Source organism: Anastrepha obliqua, chromosome 6 (assembly GCF_027943255.1).
Source record: "Anastrepha obliqua isolate idAnaObli1 chromosome 6, idAnaObli1_1.0, whole genome shotgun sequence".
NCBI lineage: Eukaryota > Metazoa > Arthropoda > Insecta > Diptera > Tephritidae > Anastrepha > Anastrepha obliqua.
Genome location: NC_072897.1, coordinates 3,643,682 through 3,661,939, shown reverse-complemented (window position 1 = coordinate 3,661,939; position 18,258 = coordinate 3,643,682). Strand labels below are relative to the sequence as shown.

Below are 18,258 nucleotides of genomic sequence, written 5' to 3'. Positions count from 1 at the left end.
TTTTATAACTCGAGAACGGCTGAACCGGACATAAGACACTTTTTATCCCATTCGAACACGTTTCCGTATAAAATGTGGTATAACAAAAACGCATCTGATATGGATTAACAAAACGCAAATCACAGCTAAACGTAATTTTGTCTATGGTTAAGTAGAAACTTTGATAATATAAATTTTGTCAGAAATATATAATCACAGTAATTTGTATTCTCTTTGAATCATCATTATCAATGACGCGACTAAGACGATCGAATCTTTCCCGGCAAAGCCGTAAAGCAAGAAGGATACGAAACATTGCGAATGAAACGACTTAAGAAGCACAAGGAATTGCCCGTGAAGAGCGCCGCGCTAGTATGGGTCGACTTCGTGCTTCGCAATCACAAGAGCAAAGCGAGGCAGCCCGTGAAACGGCTCGGTTGGCAATGCGAAATCGTCGAGCGAATAACAGAGATCAACAAGTAGATTATTTTCGACGCACAAGAAGGGAATTATCAAGTGCTGATATGAATCGAGCAGCGTTTCGATATGAATGCAACACTGATTACTGCTTGTATCCTAGCGTTTGCATTGCAGAAATCACTTGAAGCATCTAACTTCATACTGAAGGATCTTCGGCGAAATAACAACACCTTTGGCGGCTTGATCATATTGTTGGGAGACGATTTTAGGGAAACGTTGACAGTAATTCCCCGTGGAACGCCTGCAGATGAATTGAATGCTTGCCTGAAGGCATCAACTTTGTGGAATAAAGTAAAAACATTATCGCTAACCACTAATATGAGAGTTCAACTTCAAAATGAACAAAGTGTTCCACAATTTTCCAAACAATTGTTAGCGGTTGGAAATGGAAAAGTCCCAGATGATGCGATAGCTGGATTAATTACTCTTACCAACGACTTTTGCCGATTTGTAGACTCTTAATTAGCTCTTATTGAAAATGTTTTCCCAAACATTAGTGAAAATTATCAGAATTATGCTGGGTTAAGTCAACGAGCAATTCTCGCCGCAAAGAATAATGATGTATACGCACTGAGTACCAATTTGTTGACTCCATAACAAATTCCCATGATGTAGTTAATTATCCAACGGAGTTTTTGAACTCTCTGGAATTACCAGAACTTGCACCATATAACTTGCAACTCAAAGTTGGTTCAGTTATTTTGATATTGCGTAATTTAAATCCTCCGCGACTTTGCAACGGTACTCGACTTGCGGTGAAAAGACTTATGCCGAATTTGATTGAGGCAACCATTATTAACGCAATTACGCAGGTGAAAATGTATGTATTTCTCTAATACTAATGGTTCCGACTGATCTGCCGTTTGAATTTAAACGATTGCGATTTCCGGTTCGCCTTGCGTTCACAATGACAATTAACAAGTCGCAAAGCCAATCGCTTAATGTTTGCGGGATAAATTTAGAAAATTAGTCTTTTCACATGGGCAGCTATACGTTGCGTGTTCACGAGTTGGGAAACCATCCGTTTTGTTTATGTTAACGTCGTACCAAAGAACAAAAAATGTGGTTTACCAAAAGCACTTTATTAAACGGATAAATGAAATACAATTTTTCCTTTTTAAATATAAAACAAAAAAAAATATTTTTTTTTCATTTTTTAATCCCTAAACGAAATGTTATATTACAAAAAACGAAGCCATCTGGTGGCGAAACGGAGTTCGCGGGTTTGCTAGTATTAAATGAATTAATCTCGCGATAATTGGCATAGATTGCCGGATCACCCTTCTTATGGATTGGGCAGAGCATACTTAAATTCCTTTCGTTTTTTTTCTTTCTGATAATACGCCTCTCTTTCCGCGTTGCACCCGATCGCAGCGTGGCTCTATAGGCATCATCTCTTTTTCTGCGGCAGCATGACATTCCGCGTTGTGCAAACTGTTTTCTCGGGCTCCCGGGAATCCAATTTCTTCTTCGGCGGCGGTACGCAAAGAACGAGAAATGCTGCTACATTACTCGTGCTTGCCGGATTGTTGGGCAGTACTCTCTGAGAGCAGGAGTGAGTGTCGAGTGGCGAATCTTCTGGCTGTCTGTTGTGATTGCATCTTTTCGATGTCGATCATTCTCTGCGTAGGTAGATGAACGTTTTTTGGTGTACAGAGGCGTGTGCGCAGTTTGGCTGCAGCAAGGTAATGAGCCGAGTCGATGATGGGTCCTCGGATCGTACGTACATCTAAAACACTAGAAGCGTGTCTTCCATCTATCACAACATGATCGATCTGGTTTCGCGTTTTTCAATCAGGAGACAGCCACCAAGTTTGGTGTATCTTCTGCGAAGTCGATCAACCTCTGTTCGTTACCCGATGGTACGTTGTGCAAGTTGAATTTTCCGTGGCGGCTCCAAAACCCAGCGCTATTCCTCCTATCCTGGGATGTTTTGACTTCTCACATTAGCTCGATCTCAAACGGGTGTTCGGAAGCTACTCAGGGGATACTTTGGCCAATCCTGTTGTGAGCTGCTTGGACCATATGTAGAAGAATCGTCTTGGCCACTCCCAAGTGAACGGCGATCAGTGACTTTCCCCACTTGCTCCAACTTGTACATATGGGACCATCCTCTTATTTCGATGACTGGATTACTAAATAAAAGTTACAGATTAATGGCAACACAGCTTGCTTTTTTAATTTCAACTGTTAATAGTTTTATTTTATTTTTACACGTTCACACGTGTAACTTAAGACTGAATGCCCTGTGCGCGTGCACCTCTGCTTACAGACAACTATCATAATTTCTAGATTTGGCAACTCGTATCTTCTGGCGACTTCTCTCTTGTCATCTGGTGTCAAGGCGAATTCATGTTTTGGTTTTGGTATCTTATTCGATTGGTTTTGGTTTTCAGTCAGTTCTGGAACTTTGTGCTTTGCCACAGTATTAATGCCTGAAATGCTCTATTAACATTTAAAAAATAAAATATTTTATAGGTTTGTATATATTATATAAAAGCCAGAAATGCCGTGCATAAAAACCAAAATATTATACCCTTTAACTCAGAAAAACTACTTAAAAATTTGTATTTCAATCGTGAAGTAGAGCTCTCTAACGTTTGAAATTTGAAATATTATACACTTAAATAACTTCTATGGCAGGCCTTGCAGTAACCGATTCGATGAACCCAAATTTGCCATATATTTTTGACTGTATGGTGCTGTATTTGAACGATGGCTGCACCAGTTTCATTCTTGGGAGCGCTAATCATTGGCGGTTTGTTCGCGCAATAGTTATATTTAATAATAATCTTACCATTTTGCAAATATATGTTTAATTTTACCCAACAATGTTCAAGCAAAAGTCGATCCATTCAAGAAACCGCAAACGTTAACCTAACTTTCTATCTTAATACCAATGCTTTTTAGTTGACACATTACAATCAGTAGTTCAAGTTTCAAACGTTACATGGACCACCCTTTACAAATAATGTGGTTTAAACGAGCTATATTACGGCCGTCATAGGACCTAACCCGATGCTTGTATTATATTATATTGTAAGAGTCTTTAAAACTTTTTCTTAATGTTTGATATTTCCTGCCAATTCAAAAACTATATGATTATGTTAAACAAATTTCTTGTTATCTAGAATGAAAAAAGTATTTACAACTTTTGTACGAGATCACTGAATAAAACAAAGATGTCTGCATTCCAACATAATACATTTAATCTTCAAATGGCACAAGACTACTTTGCACACTTAAATCCGTTAGCCCAACGTATTGCGTCTGATATAAGCATGACAAAATTGTCATATGGTCAACTTTGGTATGCAATGAAGCTAGGCGAGCAAAATGATATTTTAAACGAAACTCTGATAAAGCCGGAAATATCTTTAATGTATTTTGATAAATTTTCATCATCGATTGCGCCATTATCATCAGACCTATCATCATCCGCCAGTTCATCATCTGCTGATGTAAGGGTTACAAGTGCCGAAAATATTTTGCAAAGCTTACCAAGAAGAAAAGAACAAAAATGCTCTATTAAAATTAGTGGTAGCTTATCAACGAACTCCTTAATGGATGCGATTCGAAAGCAGAGTAAAAATTTGCTCTCAAATACCTTAGCTGCCCGAGCTCAACAAACAATGGCTTTGCATCTTCATGGAAAATTGAGGCCACCATCGTCGCTACCACCGCCACCACCTATTGGTATCGCAAAAGCTTCTAGGGCAGTAAACGCTAACGAAGCTAAATCCAGCTTGGGGTTGTGTAAAAAGTTGCGTAATAAGCACGAGATGACAACTTTCGATGGATGTAATCATGATATATATGCCGGACAGAGTGCTGCTCGTAAAATGGTTTATGACGACGTGTTGGGGACATGCCACGACGAACATTCTCGACCTTTTAGTTATCGTACAAACTCACAGAATAACTTGAAACATTCAAAAGCTACGACCGATGACATGTATTTTCTTTCGAAAGAGCCTCGCAATGAAAATATAACAGCAACTATAGTTGTCACCAAAAACTACAAACAGCTGCAGCAGGAGCTGAAAAAAACCTTGAAGAGGCAGCTGAAGTATACTAAGAACGAGAACTACACCAATGTCACCACTGTTAATAGGATTAGTTATAAAAGATTATATAATTCGAACGATAGAGACCCACCTAAAAATTTCGTTGCGGATAAATGCTTGACGCCTATCCCACAACAAAGATTAATGCCTCAGCCTGATAAAGTAAACTTGAGCCATTCCTTAAGCAATACACCGGATATTACATGTTTACGTAATGTCGAACTAAAGCAGCCTAATGGTACTTACGCTGACTACACAGATGCCTACTTCGAAGAAGGTGAGTCTGCAATCTTCATGTACAATTGTAATAACAGCGAAATTCCAACTGCATCCCTAAACTGGTCATCAGCTATATCTGATGAAGACGAACACAAGAACTACAAGGCGAAAGATGATGTGAAAACACTATGCGAAAATATCAAATTTTTGGAGAACGATACTAATTTACGAAAGGGGTTCGATTTTCTTAACAATTGGTAGAGTATTTATACTATTAATCGTAAAATAAGTAGTATGCGTACAGAGAAATAAGTATTTTGCATGTGCAGATGATTAAGCAAATCTTGAAATTTTTATACATTATTTGAAGCTAATAAAATTTAAGTTTAATTATACATAAAAATTCATCAAACATTTATAATATTTACATTGCTCGCAAAAGTGTTTTGTGTTTGTCTAGTATTGGAGTGTAAATATTTGTACAGGTCATTTAATATTCCGTATAAGAACTTGCAAATTCTATATGTTGAAAAATATACTCATTTTAACATCATAGGTTATATGTTTGGGATCATTATAATATTGAAATAAAAACTCGTTTTTTGATATACCTATTATTTCTACACCGGAATGTAAATTTTCTTTGAGAAATTGATGATGGTTACCCATTGTGCCATCTTTAAATACTAGTTTTCCGGCCCCCTGAGCTAGCATATAATCCTAAACTATGACAGAATTTCCGCCGCATTTAATAGTCGATAGCTCTTTGATTCGCAGCTCTTCATTTGATGTTATACTTGTTACATATACTTTGTTACTAAATATGACGGTTTTCCAAAGCTCAAAACTTTATAGCGAATAAAAATGGCTACGCGACTGTTGCTGTTGTTACTCCTGCATTGTCTACGCACTGTCTTATCGAACATGTCATTAGTTTTTCGGGCTGATACGAGTATATGGGGGTTTTCGTGATTTGTTTTTAATATTGGGCGTTCTTCTTTGATTGTCAACAACTTTGGTCGAACACCAAGTACTACATTTTCTAAATTACCGCGTTTTTTGATTGAACATATTAAAAACGTATATACCTTTTCTTTGGCATTTTTTTATATGCACAGTACCGCAAATACAAACGAAATGAATTTAAATATAAGTAATATTAGCTGTAAAGTATGATATTATAAACTATGAACGCTAGGAAATTTAGCGAATTACGTAGAAAGCAACAACTCAAAATATCCTTCTTGAGTTTATAGAATCACTCTAAATAGAAAGCGGATAGCTATATGAAATACGAAATAGTAGCTGCATTCTTGAGCATCTGATTTAAATACCAGATCCGGCACAAGAAATGTAACCAACTTCAGACCGCTCGCGCAGCTGATGCACGGGCATAGCTGTCTGTTAGTTGGCTAAATGAGAGAGCAGAATATTGTGTACAAAAGCGCGGAAGCATTTTGCTGAGAGTAAGCGCCAAAGAAGAAAATCAGTAATGGATATCAAACGTAATATTGTGATTACATTATATAATATGTATTTGACTGGACAATCACAACCAGCGATTGTTCGCGAGCTCGAGCACCTTAAAGTAAATAAAGTTTTTATTTATCGCACCATTACTCGTTACAATGATACTGGTAGCATCGTGAAACATCATGGAGATGGTCATCAAAAGACTGCAACGTCACGTGAAATGGTAAAAAACGTGAGGAAGCGACTTGACCGAAATCCACAAGTCTGACTTGGGAGAGCGCAGGAGTTGCTTCGCTTGGCCGAAAGCGGCCAATTCTGATCATTGTGTTTTCTAACGAGACAATTTTTCAAATTTAGCAATTCGTAAACCCCCAAAACGATAGGGTTTATTTCACCGACCGTTCTTACGAGAATATGAGTCACCGATTGGTGGCCAGGAGGCAGCACCCGCCACAGGTAATGGACCACTGTAACGGTAGATGGGCACTCCACAATCGTTTTTATCGAGCCTGGCGTTAATCTAAATGCGAAATATTTTCGGGAAAGTATTCTGGAGGTTGTTTCGAAGCCGCGGGCAGTCAAAAATTTCGGTGGCAGACCATGGACGTTTCAAAAGGACTCGGCACCGTCTCATAAAGCTTGACAAAACTAAGAATGGCTAAAAAACAACGTACCGAGCTTCATAACGTCCAAACAATGCTCTCAAATTCACCAGACGCGAATCCAATGGATTATTTTCTTTGGACCATTTAGTAGAGCAAGGTCCGATCTAAAAGATTCACCAGTCTCGAAGCGCTGAAAAAAGCCATTGTCCGCTAGTGGGCCAAAGTACCAGCAAGTCACTTTCGGGCAGCTTGCGATTCGTTTCTGGACCGTCTCAAGATCATATGTTAGTCAAGGCAAAAGCTGCTCATATCGAGCGAAAGTAAATTGATTCTTAATTTTGTATTATTTTCAGATATTTTTTACTTTGAATTGAATAAAAGTAATTTTCCAAACTAAATATATGGCCTTTTTAATTGGTTACACTTCGAGTGCCGGACCCTGTATAATATTCCATATGGCTTCAGCATATTAAATACAACATGGTGGATCCATTCATACATGTATGTATAAGGATGTGAACAGAAAAAATTTTGACAACACATCTCATCTCTTTTGCATATCTACATGAATTTAAGAGTAAACACACAAATTATCGAATTTCTTCCTAACAAATGCAAAAACAATCATCGGTTGTACGGTTTACGTATGACACTAGGTGACACAATTCTATACTCCTTCTATTTTTGAATACTATACAGTGAGTCAAAAAAGTATTGGCACACTCGAAAAATCAAGATTCTCAGTGCTATAACTTTTCTTCTGATGAAAGTATAAAAAAATAGAAAACGGTATTTTTTAAATGTATTTATTTATTACGTATCTGATCAAAAAAAAATTAATTTCGACTTAGGTTTACAAGCTCAACCTTGAAAGGTAAAATAAGGCATAAATTCACATTAAAAAAGTATTGGCACAGGTAGCGTAATGAGCTTGCTCTATTGCAGCTGCAACGCGCTGAAACTTTGTGGGTCCTCCTTTAGACTGAAAAACGTCTCTTCATACTGGTAATTGCAGTTTTGGAAGGTGTTATTATATTTCATTCATCAATTATTGCCTCTTTTAGAGAATCCTTTCACTTTATGTGGTGAGATCGTATCTTCCCAAAAAAAAATTAATTTCGACTTAGGTTTACAAGCTCAACCTTGAAAGGTAAAATAAGGCATAAATTCACATCAAAAAAGTATTGGCACAGGTAGCTTAATGAGCTTGCTCTATTGCAACTGCAACGCGCTAAAACTTTGTGGGTCCTCCTTTAGACTGAAAAACGTCTCTTCATACTGGTAATTGAAGTTTCGGAAGGTGTTATTATATTTCATTCATCAATTATTGCCTCTTTTAGAGAATCCTTTCACTTTATGTGGTGAGATTGTATCTTCCCTTCCAGAAGATGCCACACATGCTCAATAGGATTTAATTCCGCCGATTGGGGGATGTTTAAAGCTTGCAATGGTATAAGAACCACTCCTGATCAAGATAAGACGAATGTTTTGGGTTATTATCTTGTTGAAAATGCCAGATTGTCCCATTAAGGCCCAGTTTTTCGACGCTTGAACTTAAATTTTCTTTAAGAATGTTGCGATACACATGCTTATCCATTGTCTCATCGAGCTTTCCGACACTATATGCCGCGAAACACCCCCAAACCATCACATTTCCTCCACCATGTTTAACTGCATTGAGCAGGTGTTCTCTTGAAGCTCTTTATTTAACTTTCGCCAAATCTTTTATGCTCCATATGACCCAAATAAATTGAATTTTGCTTCATCACTAAATATGGTGGTGTCCCAAAAAGCGTCGGGCTTACTTAAATGCTGCTTAGCAAATTCTAGCCTCTTTTTCTTATTTACCTTCGAAACAAAGGGTTTGCGTCGAAAAACTCGGCCATGATACCCAGCCTTTTGTAGGGTATTCCGAACAGTTTGGGGGCTGAAATTGATTTGAAATAAATTTTGAATTCAAATAAGTCTCGCACAATTCGACAGCCGAAGTTTCTGGACTTTGTGCCATCGTGGACACCACAATTCGCTCCTGTCGTTCGGTTAATTTTTTTGCGCGGCCAAATCTTCTCTCCGGAGCTATTTTGCCAGTATTGCAATAATGCATAACGATGTTTCGAACGCTGGACCATGATTTATCAACAAGTTTGCCAATTTCGCGATAGGATTTTTTTTTCTAAATACAGTTTTATCATTAATTGACGTAGTTCTAGGGATATTTCAGCACCACGGCAAATTTTGGTATATGTCCGTTGAAATCACGATCAAAAGTGATTGCGACTTTATGCAATTCCTAAAACGTACGAATAAGTATTATAAAAAGCAAGAGTAAAAATAACGGGAGTTTACCGTTACGGGTGTAGGGCTGATCGCCTACGCGTGGTGCACCCTGGGTAGCGCTAAATCATCTGCGGCCTCAAAAACGATGAGACATCGGGCCTCGAAAAAGATGAGAGACGGATTGGCCTGAAGTCTTTAGGGGAGACATACGAGCTCTTACCTGCCTTGGGTATAAAGACAACCCTCACGGCCCTCCATGATCTCGGTATATAGCCTCTGGCTACGGAGCTCGCATAGATAGGGCTCAACCAACGGCATGATACCTACACAGATTTTTGCAGTTGTGCAGGAATGATGCCGTCAGGACCAGGTGATTTGAAGGGTCTAAAGGAATCAGTAGCCCAAGCTAGGCGGCGCTTATCCAGCAACCAGCCCGGGTTCCGAATGCAAGTTGAACTGCTTTCCAGGCCGGTGCTGCTAGGTGCTGGGCTCGTCGGAAAATGGGCGTCGAGAAGTAACTTTAGTGACTCCTCGCTCCTCATCGCCCAACGTCCCAATTCGTCTCTTAAGTACCCCAAGGGAGCGGAACTCTTCGTGAGTACTCGTCTAAATCTGGAAGACTCATGGCAGCCCTCTACGCTCTCGCAGAAGCTTCTCCAAGAGTCCCTCTTAGCTTTCCCAATTTCAGACTTATATATTCCTAGCCCTGCCTTATAAAGCTCCCATCCCGAGGGAGATCTTATTCTTTTAGCCCTATTAAAAAGGCGTCTGCATGAGGCCCTAAGCTCAGAGAGCTCCGCTGTCCACCAAGGCGGTTTTTCCTTCCTGGGAAAAGCTTTTGTTGGACCAGAGGTTTCCAGGGCATTGTAGCAAGCTGAGGTGAAAGTCTCCACCAGTTCGTCGATCGCTTCTTCCGATAGATCTCGATTTCCTCCCGGTGCTTTGTGGAGTAGGTTCAGTAAATTTCTGTTGTATGCATCCCAGTCCGTCCTCCTCAGGTTCCTGTAGGGGGATCTTATTGGACGAGTTTTAGCGAAGGGAACTGAATGTACCTATGGCCCGAGAAGGAGTGAGCATTTAGGAACTTCCAATCGGAGATTCGGTTTATAAGTAAAGAAGAAGCCAGAGTGAGGTGCAACACCTCCTCTCTGGCTGCGGTAATGAAAGTGGGGTCCTTACCCCTGTTACGAATAAACAAGTCCTCGTTTAGAATATAATCAAAAAGTGATTCACCTCGTGCATTAATGTTTGAACTTCCTCAGCAGGTGTGATGGGAGTTCGCGTCAGTGCCTATAATAACGCCGATTTTCCTGCGTTTTGCTTCAGCCAGGGTTTTCCTTAACAGCACCGGAGGTGGTTCCACCTCGACGTCATGTGCCATGTAGACTGACATTAGCCATAGTTTCCCAGAAGGGCTCTCCAGGCTCACCGTTACAATGTCTTCATTGCTGAAATTGGGCAAAATAAATGCGTTAAGTTCCTTTCTGATGAGTATACAGGATCTTGGTTTACCTGTCCCGCTATACGCCACCAGATTGTAGCTTTTCGTCCTGAGCCCAGAAATGCCGTTGCTGCTCAGCCACGGTTCCTGGATCAGGACCATGTCAGCTCCACCTTGCTCACGGTGGATAAGTAGGTTGGCGGACGCCGTCCATCACCCTAAGGACAGCGTCCTCGCTCTCCGAGGCCAGAAGCCTCTCCTCCTCCGCCCTGTCGAAGAACGACCCGATGCTTATGACGGACCCCGGTAAAGAGCGACGTCATCAGCATTGTCACCCTCCGACATGACGGATTCCACTTCCATGTCCACAGGAGCTTTCTCCATCGCGGGCCTTACGTCTCCCAGTACGTCCGGATGTGCAGGGGCATCACCTCACTACCCTCATAGACACTGCGGAGATGGCGGACGCTACCCTCTTCCATTCCTCCCGTCTTCCTTACCGCTGTCCATTACTCCAGGAATGATCGAGCCCACCTGTTTACCGACTTCGCTAAATGATTTTGGCGGGCCACCACCAAACCTATGCCTCTTTTCTTGCGGGATATCCTCTTCCTGGGAGCGTTGCCTTTTAACTCCCGAGTCCGATTGTGGCGCATTCGCTTCCACTCCCTTTCCACTGCCCTCCTCTGTTCCCCTGATGGCCTTCCTGGCCCACTCGATAACTCAGAAAACTGAGAGTCATACAAAGATCAGAGAATGACCGTTTACTCTGTCCTTGCTGCCGTTTAGGCCTAGTGGAGGGTCCCCGGAGAGATATTCCCGAAGTCCCCGGAAAATTAGGGAAAAGCCCCTCGCTGGTGCTGGCTTTCCCATTCATCGCCCTTACTTTAGGAATTACAGACGGTTCCGTCTGTACTCCGCTACCTATCAAAGGTGGATTCCCACCCTTTACCCCCCGATTAATACTGAAAGTCGGTTCCGACTTTCCCTCGGTGTCTCCCTTGGCTACTATCTTACGCATCGATTCCGACGCGTTACCCCCACTAGAGACTGCCCCCCGGGGCAAAAATTTTCGAGGAGGCGATTTCGCTCCTCCTGTTTTGAGGGAGGTGGTTTTGGGACTCGGTTCCGAGTTCCCGTCACCTTCTCAGGCTTTGTTAAGGTTTATTGTTTTGTTAGTTGTGTTGTTCTTGTTGTTTTGTTCAAGTTCATTATTGTATTGAGTGGGTCCCTACTCGAAGCCGCTATCCAAACCCGTAGTGTGTAGTCGTCCTTAAAGGATCCCATGGTTGTCTGCGCCGTAGCAGGGAGGCCATGCGAGGGTTGACGCATGTCCTTATGGGGCATGCGTTCAGAGCCAGACCGGACACAAACACGGGAGTCGTCTCAACTGCACCTACACCGCCAACCCAATGGCTACGGGTTTGAAACGTACTCCGAGGCCTGCCAAGGTTGGTGGGACGGTGGCAGTCACGTCATTAGACCACCGGCCATTTCTGCTGAGTTTCACCTCAGCATACTCAGGTGGCAGAATGCCGCGACTACCAGCACAGGGGTCAAAAAAGTCTAAAAAGTGTTGAAGGAGAAATAAGTCCAAGTCCGAAAGCGGGGGGTCGTTATCGTTCAGGAAGGCGGTGAAGTCGCAGTTCATTTAGCGCTTCCTAGGGTGCACCACGCGGAGGCGATCTGCCCTACACCCCGACCAGACGGGAACTCTTAGCTATGTTTGAGTGCATAAAAAATTTCCGCAAATACTTGTACGGTCAACGACTCCAGTTAAGCACAGACCATGCATCACAGGTGAGTACTCCAGTTCAAGCATACAGAAACACAACTTGCACGGTAGATCGAAAAGCTGCACAATTATGACTTAGAGGTCGATTATCGTAAATCAAGTCGCCAAGTTGTTTGACAATACTGATGATACTCTGCGACCTTGTGGCCCTAGTCCTATGGAGTGTAAGCATTTTTCCATAGTCGAGAGATCTGAGGGGATAATTAATATCAGATTAATGCAGTTGCAACCCGACGATGAGTGGGAACCAAGTGCGATAAGAATAAGTCCATTTAATGATGCTGACCTTGAAAAGATCATTGAAGCGGAAGACACTTGAAAAATACCATCTAAAACTGAAATGACTATATAAAGTCCTGTGGCTAAGGTATATTGGGCGCAGTGGAATATCCTTAAAATTATTGTATGGCAGCGAAACGTCCAAAGCAGAGAAGTCGTGGAAGATTACCGGAATACAACTTGGGGTCACTATTTGAGTGAGTAGCCATAAATGAGGCGGATCCATTCCCAACCAGCAAACGGCAACAAACATTTGCTCGTTGTTATGAACTACTTTAGTAAGTGGCTAGAAGTGTATGCTCTACCAACCCAAGAGATCAAAACCATTGCTAAGGTTTTTGTGCAGAACTGGGTTGCTCGGTTCGGAGTACCTATTGTGTTTCATATAGACTAAGAAAGGAATTTTGAATCCGCGGTATTCAAAGAGATGTGTTGCTTGATGGGAATCAAGAAAACACATTCAACATCCTTGCACCCACAATCAAATGAAATGGTCGAAAGATTCAACCGCACTCTAGAGGAGCACTTACGAAAGATAGTTGGAAAGTGCCAACGAAATTAGGACAAACGCAAAGTTTCCATGTTTGTGAATTTTTCGATATTCGAAGATCCATTGAGATAACATGAGACGTGATACGGTCGATTACATAGTCGCCCAAAAAAAATAAAAAAAACTTCAAAATGCGATATCTCAGTGAAAAATAAAGACATTTGAGCAAATTCAACGGCATTTAAAAGAAGAAGACTTATACTTTAAAATACTATGCTTACTTTTTTATGAAGAGCAAAATCTGCGTAGCTACATAACCTCAAAAATGGGCAAAAAACAGGGTTTTTTGCACTTTTAGGTTAGGATATCTCACAATCCTGACGTGATAGAGCAATTTAAACCCCGGATTCGGATTCTACGCAAAAAATTCCTTCGGAAATTACCCTACACTTTTATAGGACAAAACATTGTCGACCTGTGTAATCGTGTTTAACAGGAGTAATGAATTTTAGCAGGTCAATAAGGTCTCTCCATTTTTCCTTTGTCACAGTTCTACCTTTAGGATATAATAAAGGCTGATCTATAAGCCAATTTACTGGAAGCCCTGTGACGGTTACTTTTCTGTTAATGATAGACTGTTCTACAGGTTTTGTTGACAAAAAATCTTAGTGAGTCATTTGGATTAGATGAAACGGCGCTTTCTTTTTACATGTTTTGATTATATGGTACCAATCATCTGGTGAAAAAATGTTTAAATTATTTTTCGCACATGACTCAATAATGGCAAAATCTGAGTCATTGGGCAAATAGCTGTACCCACTTACCAAAAATTTCATGTCAATTGATTTAGCTTTGATTTCCGTGCTTTGAACTAGTTTCAATAAACTTAAGACGGTTTTAATATTTCTGTTTTGACCGGTACACGAATCCGAATATCTTATTATATTATTTTTTCGAAATTTGCAGCGTAAGTCTTTTTGTACTTTTTTTAGACAAGATGACATATCTTGAAACCCACGAGATCCTTCAGTTTCTGGCCAAACAAACATGTGGCTTATATTTTTATTGAATTAATGACATCCAAAATTATAAACATATAAATTTCGCTTATAATAAGCTACGGATGTGGTCATCTTGTGGTCAAACAGTCAAATGGCTGCCGATCGAATGGCAACAAGGCTAAAGCTTTTTCTAAGTCAAAAGAATTTATGAACAATTTTTCCGATGCTGCCACTTGATCGGCAGCCATTTGGCTGGGAGTCCGTTCAGCCTCTTTTAAGTGATTTTCCTTTTAAATTTTTTCCATATTAATTTTCTCATCGTCTGAAGATTAAATTTTTATTTGAAAAGCATTACAAGTTTGACACGTATCCTTGGTTGTTTAAAATGTAAATTAAATTTTGTAGAGAACACATTATAGTCATATTTTTCTTTCACTGGTGCTACGTTATTGCTTGCAACGCGACCGTTGCGCTTATCAACCAAAGATGTAACTTGTTCTTTAGAACGACAATCGTATATCCTCCTGTCACTCACCTGATAAGTGTCTCTAAAATATCTCTTACAAACAGTAATAACCAGTCCCTCTTTTCGAAAGTAATATGTAAACGAATGTGATCTTCGTAGGGTGCCTTATTTTTATTTCGTTAACTTCGATACAACCTCTTCAGAAAATATTTTGGTCAAGTTGACTATGTAAGCTATAAAATTCTTTCATGGCAGCCTCTCTTCCATCCGAAATAATTTTTTTATTGCAATTTTGACGGCATCTGCATTGTATTTCGACAAATGTTTTTTAATTTTCCTCCCCTATTCCTGTACCCCAAACCTGTTATGCTTTTGCAAATTTCGTATCCATTTAACAGGATTACAACCTCTTTTTCTCCCAATCAATGTGTTTGTTGGGTTTGTACTATTGCAATCCGATGAATTCGCGGAAAACGATAAACGTCTTTTTAACTTAGAATTTCTGTTGATAAATCGTATTGAAGAATCATCACTGCTCTCCCCACTCACATTATTGGTCTCACTCATCTGATTATAACGGTATGATATTTATTGCTTCAAAAAATATATGGGAGTAATGTTGAAAAGACTATGAAGTACACAGTAACAATCAGCGTGCGAAATCACTGCTATACTAACTACCGCTTGCATTGTTTTTCTTTTTATCTGTTTACCGATGCGATTTTGTTACGAATATTATTGAGGGGGAGAGCATCTTCGACTGTTTAAAAACAATTAAGCGTCGATGAACAGCCAGAACAGATACGGCGTTATTTAAACGATTTATATTAGAGTATGGAGTTAATCGAAATGGCTTCTGAAATAAATTACTTATTATTCAGTTGCCAAAGAAATTTGACATTTAACGGTGCTAATACTTATTATTTTGGAAAGTCATTATAAATATAAAAAGTTATGATTATACCAAGGGTTTTGACACTTAAATTTATGATTTTTCAAAAAGTGGAGTTAATAGATGTGTGCATTGAGCGGCTCATTTAGTAAAGCGGTCCGCTTTCTCAGCGTTCGTTTAGCCCACGTTCCATCTGGCTATATATCGGGAGGGTTTTGTTCAATTGGGCCTTCCACATACTTTTGTATTTCTCGCTTTCTCTGAGTGATCAATTGTTCTTTCACTTGCTCACTTTTTGCCCAATGGGCATCATTTGTGTATTTGCATTGAAGTGATATCCTTTACCCGTTTTAGTGGGAGTTCGGTAGTTAGAGACTAGGCGACTTGTTTGTTTAAATTCAACCAATCAGTTTTGTTATTGCAGAGAGTGCATTTTTGATTCATGTTGTGCAAACATTCGTGGAGAATGAGGATTATGGGTGAGTGGTCCGATGGCAAGTCAAAGCAAGACTTGTTAGTGCATTGGAGAGATGTACGCTTTTTGGAATGAAAAAATCTATCAAATTAGGTTTCTTTTTACATCTGAGGGTCCATAAGTGGGCTTACCAGTGGAGATTGTATTAAGATTTGATATTTGTATTACAGAGAGAAGTTGGCGTCCTTTTGGTGATATAAGGCGTGACATCTATTGGTTGTGTTTAGCGTTAGTCCGTCTGTGAGAGTCATAACAGCCGACATCAAAGTGGGTATTTGAGCCAGAGCTTGCCTTAATAATACCATCATTTCTCGCATTTCGTTAGTTGAGCTTTCGTTTATTTTAGCGTTGTTGGGGATGTTTCTTACAGCATTATTAGCTGGTGGGTTTGTTGCGGTATTGTCATATTTCACAACATTAGCATACGAGACACTGGACTTGGTATATGATTGTTGATTAGTGATTAGAACTGGATGTGGGTGTTTGTTTTGAGGAGTGGGCCTGAATCTTAACGATGGGCATATATTTTTTTGAAGTTCTTTACATATTAAGCATCCTTTATAATTAGCGCATTATACACATTTGACGCCAGTGCGACTTCCTTTTTTAGCGCAATTTGCTGAAGCATGACTTCCAGTGTAATACATAACTTCGTATGTTTCTTTATTATTTTGGCTGGGTTCAATCTCTATAACGACCATTGGCAGATGAGTTTTAATGCCTCTTTTTTTTCGTGTTATTCATATTTGTAACGGTGTGCTCATGATCGTTTAGGGCGCCCTCTATACCATTTGCATCGATTGAAGGGTGCATGTTTTTGAATATCATTTTAAAACTGCGTTCATCTTTGGGTTTATATGTGTAAAACTCCGTTTCTTTCTCCTCCAGAAGTTTCACCATAGGGAAATAAGCTGCGGGAGAGTTTGATTGGAGTCTTTTTTCCACTGCTAAGCGCTTTAATTTCGAATCGGGCTTTCAGGTGCTCAGAAAGAATCTTTGTTAGGGAGGAAAATTTGTTAACTTTATCTACAAAGATAGATGGGGATTTTGGGACTTTTTCGACAATAGTGTCAGGCTCCTTCTTTTCCAGATCATCAAATCTATTCTTAGATGAACTTGGGTTGATTAGCCAATAGTTATCAATTTTGGTTTGCTTTTGGGGTTTTTACTTGATTTCACTTAGAATTAATAGAACTTGGAGTTGCACTACTATCATTTATTCCTATAAGTTTTGCTTCAGTTACTGAGTGAGATCTTCTGGAATGGTTGGTACGCGTGGATTGGTGAACGAGTTGAAAATGTTCATTTGTTTGTGACATTGTTGAGTTTGTAGTACTTGGACCGTTACCGGCTGGTGGAGTGTTATTAATTCACATTTACAGGGAATTTATTGAAATTAATATTGATGGCAGCCCCTTTTGTTGAGAAGTTTTACTTTCCGCTTTGGGCGCTCTCCAAGATTTTATATGGAGAGCGCAGGAAAATAGCTTAAACTTTAACACTAATTGCTGAAAGGTTTTTGTGTATATTTTGGTAAATAAGCTTTTTGTTGGCATGCTACGCCTAAGTACAATAACTGCAGAACACTCTAAACCCCTAAATGAATTAAAAAGTAATTGGTGATCACTTTTATGTGTAGGCACTTTCCAGGATTACCAGATTTCTTTGCGACCATCCAGAGGCTCTCCATTGAACTGAGGTCTAGTCTCGACGCGAAAAACTCCTTTGTACGCTATAGATTGGAGCATTGTCCTGTTGAACGGTCCAAGATTCACTGGGAAATTCTTCGGAAAAATTCAATAAATTCTCTACGTAATTTATTGCGTTTGTCTAATGCAAAATTGTCACAGTAGCTAAAACACCCCAGGTCATAAGAGAACCACCGTGGATGTTTCGGGACTGACGCGTTTGTCGTAGCTCGCGAATATCTCTCTAATACTTCTGACAATCATCAGTCTCATTCGTATTATTATTTTTTTTTTCATCGCTAAAAATGATAGATTGCGGTGTAAGCTTCGGCAGTCAAATTTTGCTCTATTCTTCTCTTCGTATTGTATTATTGGGAGAAAGTTCATATCTAATTTGGTTAGGGCTGATGTTTTTATTGACAGCCAACCGGCCTATCTCTATGTTACACCTGTCGTTAATCTTAGGCTTCGGACCAGTTATTCTAATTCTTCCATATCCATAAGGTTTTTTCAAAAAGTTGTGACTGGTATTTTTATTACGATTTACTTTTAGCGCCATTTTGCGAACTGAGAGTTCACTATAAGCAAGAATACTAGCACGCACCTCGGTAGATAGCTGAGCTCCTCTTGG

General features: G+C 39.9%; 1 protein-coding gene across 7 annotated transcripts in view; it reads left to right on the top strand.

Moving 5' to 3' along the window:
• The window catches only part of LOC129249832 (uncharacterized), a 45,390-nt gene extending 40,046 nt beyond the window's left edge, over positions 1-5,344 (top strand). For 4 of the 7 annotated variants that reach the window (XM_054889506.1, XM_054889503.1, XM_054889505.1 and 1 more), the window contains one exon: positions 3,591-5,341. In XM_054889506.1, coding sequence (XP_054745481.1) covers positions 3,642-5,006 — 1,365 coding nt within the window. In that variant the 5' untranslated portion in view covers positions 3,591-3,641 and the 3' untranslated portion in view covers positions 5,007-5,341. Of the gene's footprint in view, positions 1-3,590 lie in introns of all 7 variants that reach the window. The other 3 variants (XM_054889501.1, XM_054889500.1, XM_054889504.1) reach the window with 2 other exon arrangements.
• The last annotated feature ends 12,914 nt before the right edge of the window (positions 5,345-18,258 follow it).